At 45.7% G+C, this 4445-nt stretch overlaps 1 protein-coding gene across 1 annotated transcript; it reads left to right on the forward strand.

Moving 5' to 3' along the window:
* The first annotated feature begins 686 nt into the window (after positions 1-686).
* LOC122097114 (melanoma-associated antigen 12-like) lies at positions 687-3928 on the forward strand. The gene is made up of 3 exons (XM_042667600.1): positions 687-751; positions 838-946; positions 2624-3928. Exons 1-3 carry the CDS (start codon positions 687-689, stop codon positions 3926-3928), a joined length of 1479 nt encoding a protein of 492 aa, XP_042523534.1.
* The last annotated feature ends 517 nt before the right edge of the window (positions 3929-4445 follow it).

Below are 4445 nucleotides of genomic sequence, written 5' to 3' on the forward strand. Positions count from 1 at the left end.
ATGGTGAAACTTGAGGATTATTTTGGTTCATCGCCAGCCTGAGCAAGAATGTTTGAAAGAGTCGCATCTCCAATTAGACTCCAAGAGCGTTGGAGAGGAGATGTTGGTCAAGTGGTAGAGGTGTAGCCTTAAACACCAGAACTCAGGAACAGCTTCCTGGATTTGAGCTCAAGTTCCCCCAAAGAAGTCAATAACATGAAGTTTCAGGAAGAAATATATTTTTGAGCAGTTTCCCTGCAATTGGCCAAGAAACTGCATTGGCCTCCATAAAATGATGGGTTCGCCACACGACTGCTGCCGCAGCCTGTCCTGGAAGACCTCGAAAGCGACCAGGGTCGGAGCTTTCCAAGAGAGGAACCATTTAAGCCTTTAAGGAAGTGGGAGGGGCTCCAACTTAGATCCCCTTTGACCCCACCCATGCATTTCCGCCTCAGAAGAACCGGAAGCCTGAAGAGTGGTGCCCCGCCTCCGCTGTGGCGTCAGAGAGGTGTGGACTCCGGGAAGAGTTGAGGTAAGAGATTCAGATAGACGGAGGTAGGTCTCCTAGCTCACTAGATAGTTCGAGAGGTAGAGAAATAGATGAGTAGAGAGCAAGTCCCCTGTGAATGTCGAACTTCGTTTGTTTTTACCCCGTTTCCATAACGGGCGTCAAGTGGCTTGGCCCCTCCCCCACCCAGCCCGTCACAATGGTCCGAGCGCGTGACCTGACGAGACTTGACTGGAGGAGACCTGCTGTCGTACCCGTTCGGAAGTCTGTGGATGGGTAGAGGAGGCCCAAGTAAACGACCCCTGCCTTTTTTTGGTTGTTGTAGTTTTTGTTCATTTTTCTTTTTTAAGTCTGCAGCCCTGTAGGGCTTTGAGTGGCGACAGCGCCGCCGCCCCTCTCCCGCTCTTTTCAACTTCCAGTCAACATGGAAACCAGATATTGGCTCTGAAGCACGCGGAAGTGAGAGGCCTGGGATTCTTTGAAGTGTTGAAGAAATAGCTCCATACAAAGTCCCCACAGAACTAATTACTACCCTCTTCCATAGTCCCGCATCCTTATGCCCTTCTACCCCCCCCCCAAACTCTGCCCCACTGCCTCCCCCCAACCTCACCACCACCCTTTCTGGCTTTTCCAACAGGAAACTGGATATCAGAGAATTACGCGGCTTTCTGAGGAGTCACAGTGACATCTGAGGTTGGATACAGGAACCCAAACACATAGAGGATACCCCAAATATTCCAGCCCTGCCCCTTTTTTCAGCTCTTGACTATACGTGCATCTAGTAAGACAAGGGCCCCTATCCTTTTATCACCAGCTTCCTTCGGCTTCATGGGGTAATAGGCTTAGTATAACACGGGAACCTCTTGATAGTGATAAAGAAGACACTCTAGAAGCTGCAAGTCAATGTTAAGACCCCTAGCTCTGTGGAAGGAACTCCCACTTCATCTTCACTTTTGTCTCCCACGTCTCAAGGAAGTGAACCCTTTTGAGTGCCAGCAGCCATCAACACAACCACAGCAGAGAAAGGAACCTGATATCTGCAGGACTAAAGGTGAAAGAGAAATATATAACCCTCACTCAAGCACACACCACCCTCAATATGACATCTCTTTCAGCTGTGGGAAAACCTGGGTGCTCTGGATAGATTAGCCTCACCTTCATTATTCTTTTACTGTCTTTCAGAAAAAGGTGTGGCTTAAGAAAGGTGACCTCATATCATCAAAGACAGAGGTCTAGATCTGGTCATGTATTAGTCCTTCTATTCACATGACCCATGGTAAATCGTCCCCAGGGAGATTATGTGTATCAGGGCCCCCCATTTCTATTTCTTGTACCTCACAGCTCTTGTTCTAAAAGTTTGTCTCAAGCCAACACAGGGATTATAATCAGTCCATTCCAGGTGAAACTTGTGGGCCCAGTGCAAGCACACAGAAGTATCTACACCAGAACAGTAGGAAACTCACAGTGTAGTCCACTCATTGTAAAGGGTCCAGTATTTCCTTGTAGTGTATAGCTTGATGGAAAGCTGCCTCCATGTCTTTGATCTCCAGGAGCCAGGATGTAAAAGTCTTGATCTGAGGCAGTTTTCTCAGATCACACAACAGATAAGGCCCAAGAAAGTCAGGAATCAAGGTTAACTGTATGTCCGGAATGTGTACCAAGAGCCCCACCTACTATAAAACTCTAGAAATCCAAATTGTCATGTATTTGCTGACAAGTATTTCCTTGGAAATTTGCACAGAAATAAAATAAGTAAATTCTTGCCCTCCTTTATTGCTGTCATCTGTACCAACTTGGAATCACTTGGCTTTGAAAATATAGACAAATGTAGAAGAAATTACATTTCGATTAATTACATGTGCTAACATATTTAAGAAGGCTTTTAAGTCACTATTGTGTTTAATTCTTGAAATGGACTACTGGTACCTCCAGAGCCTTACCTCTGTGAGCCACCTATACCCTGAGGAGATCACAATTCACATCCTTTAAATTCTCCACGGAAAAGCCTACCCGTAAGATAGGGACCTGGTAGCCTGAGACCACCATCCAAAAGGAGATTTATAATAACTCTCTGTGAGACATATCAAACACATGATTCTCAACCAACAACACTCATATGCTCCTTCTCTTTCCCAGGCCTGTGAATCTCCGGCAGGAAGTTCCTATGCCCTGTCCTGTCCAGTCATGATGCCTTATAAGCAGAACAAGCAGCATTGCAAACCTGAAGAGGGCTCTCCCATCCAAGAAGAGGCACTAGGTTCACAACCTGGGCTGATCCCCAGGGCTGAGGAAGCCACTACCTCAGCCTCCTCTTCTGCCACCACCTCTATTGCTCTGATCCACACCACCTCAAGGGAAGAACCAGCTGCAGTGGAGGAAAATGTCCCTATTGATCCTCAGGGAGCATCTGTTCCTCCTGTGGCCTTGGTTCCCACTTCTCCGAGTCAGATAGATCAGGGCTCCAGCCAAGGGCAACGAGATCAGGGCTCCTACCAAGGAGAGGAAGATCCTGGTTCTGGCCAAGGGCAGCAAGATCAGGGCTTGAGTCAAGTTGAGCAAGATCACAGCTCCAGCCAAGCTGAGCAAAATCCAGTCTCTTTCCAAAGGGAGCAAGATCAGGGTTCCTACCCACAGGAGCAAGATCAGGGCTCCTGCCCACAGGAGCAAGATCAGGGCTCCGGCCAAGTTGAGCAAAGTCCAGTCTCTTGCCAAAGGGAGCAAGATCAGGGTTCCCGCCCACAGGAGCAAGAACAGGGCTCCCGTCAAGAGGAGCCAGATCGAGTTCCCCCTCTCAGTCCTATTGATTATGTGTCCATATTGCGGAATGCACAATCCCTGGTGCCTTTCTTGGTCCTTAAGTATAGATTGAGAGAGTCAACAACCAAGGCAGAAATGTTAAATATGATTGTAAGTCACAGGGAGCACTTTTTTGAAATCTTTTCTAGGGCATCTGAGTATATGCAGCTGGTCTTTGGTATTGAAGTGGTTGAAATTGACCCCTCTGACCACTGCTATTTCCTTACTCCTGCAGCAGGGCTAACTTACGATGGGATGTTGCATGATGTTGTAGGCATGCCCAAGACAGGCCTCCTGTTAATCATTCTGGGTATAATTTTCATGGAAAACAACTGTGCCTCTGAACGGGCAGTCTGGGATACGCTGAGTGTAATGGGGGTATATCCTGAGATAGAGCATTATATCTATGGACAACCTAGGAAGCTGGTCATTGAAAATTTTGTGCAGGAGCAATACCTGGAGTACCAGAGGGTACCCAACACTGATCCTGTCTGCTATCAGTTTGTATGGGGCCCAAGAGCCCATGCTGAAACCACTAAGATGAGAGTCCTGAAACACTGGGTAAAGTTTAGTGGGAATGATCTCACTGCCTATCCAAACCTCTGTGAACAGGCTTTGGGAGACGAACGAAATGCCCGAGCATGAAGCATAATCAGCTCCATGAGTGGAAGGTTTGAGGTAGTTTGGCTCAACCATCCATAAACATCACAACAGTCATACATTTGTTCTTGTTAATATATTTAGGGGCAAGTTTTATTAATTGTTAACACAGAGAAATCCATTTTAAAACAAGTCAATATGGCACTGAAGAGTATTGTGTGAATTGTGCGCAGAAACACCAAGTAAATTCTTGCATTCCTTTATTGTTATCATCCTTACTCCATTAAATATGTCTGTAGCAACTTGATTTATTTGGCTCTGAAAATTTAGATGAATGTAGAGGAAATTATATGGGGATTAATTACGTGTTACTATATTAAAGAAGGCTTTTTTTACCTTACTATTGCTTTTAATTCTTCAAAATGGATTTGAGTATCTTACTTTAACTGGGTTAGATAACCATTAAGATTTCAGTTTTGTTTGCATGTGATAACTAATTAAGGACTTAAGCATTTTCTCACAATGCATTATTGAAATTTCAGAGATCTCTAAACTGCTATAA

The sequence above is a fragment of the Dipodomys spectabilis genome, unplaced genomic scaffold (assembly GCF_019054845.1).
Source record: "Dipodomys spectabilis isolate Male_0828 unplaced genomic scaffold, ASM1905484v1 ptg000414l, whole genome shotgun sequence".
NCBI lineage: Eukaryota > Metazoa > Chordata > Mammalia > Rodentia > Heteromyidae > Dipodomys > Dipodomys spectabilis.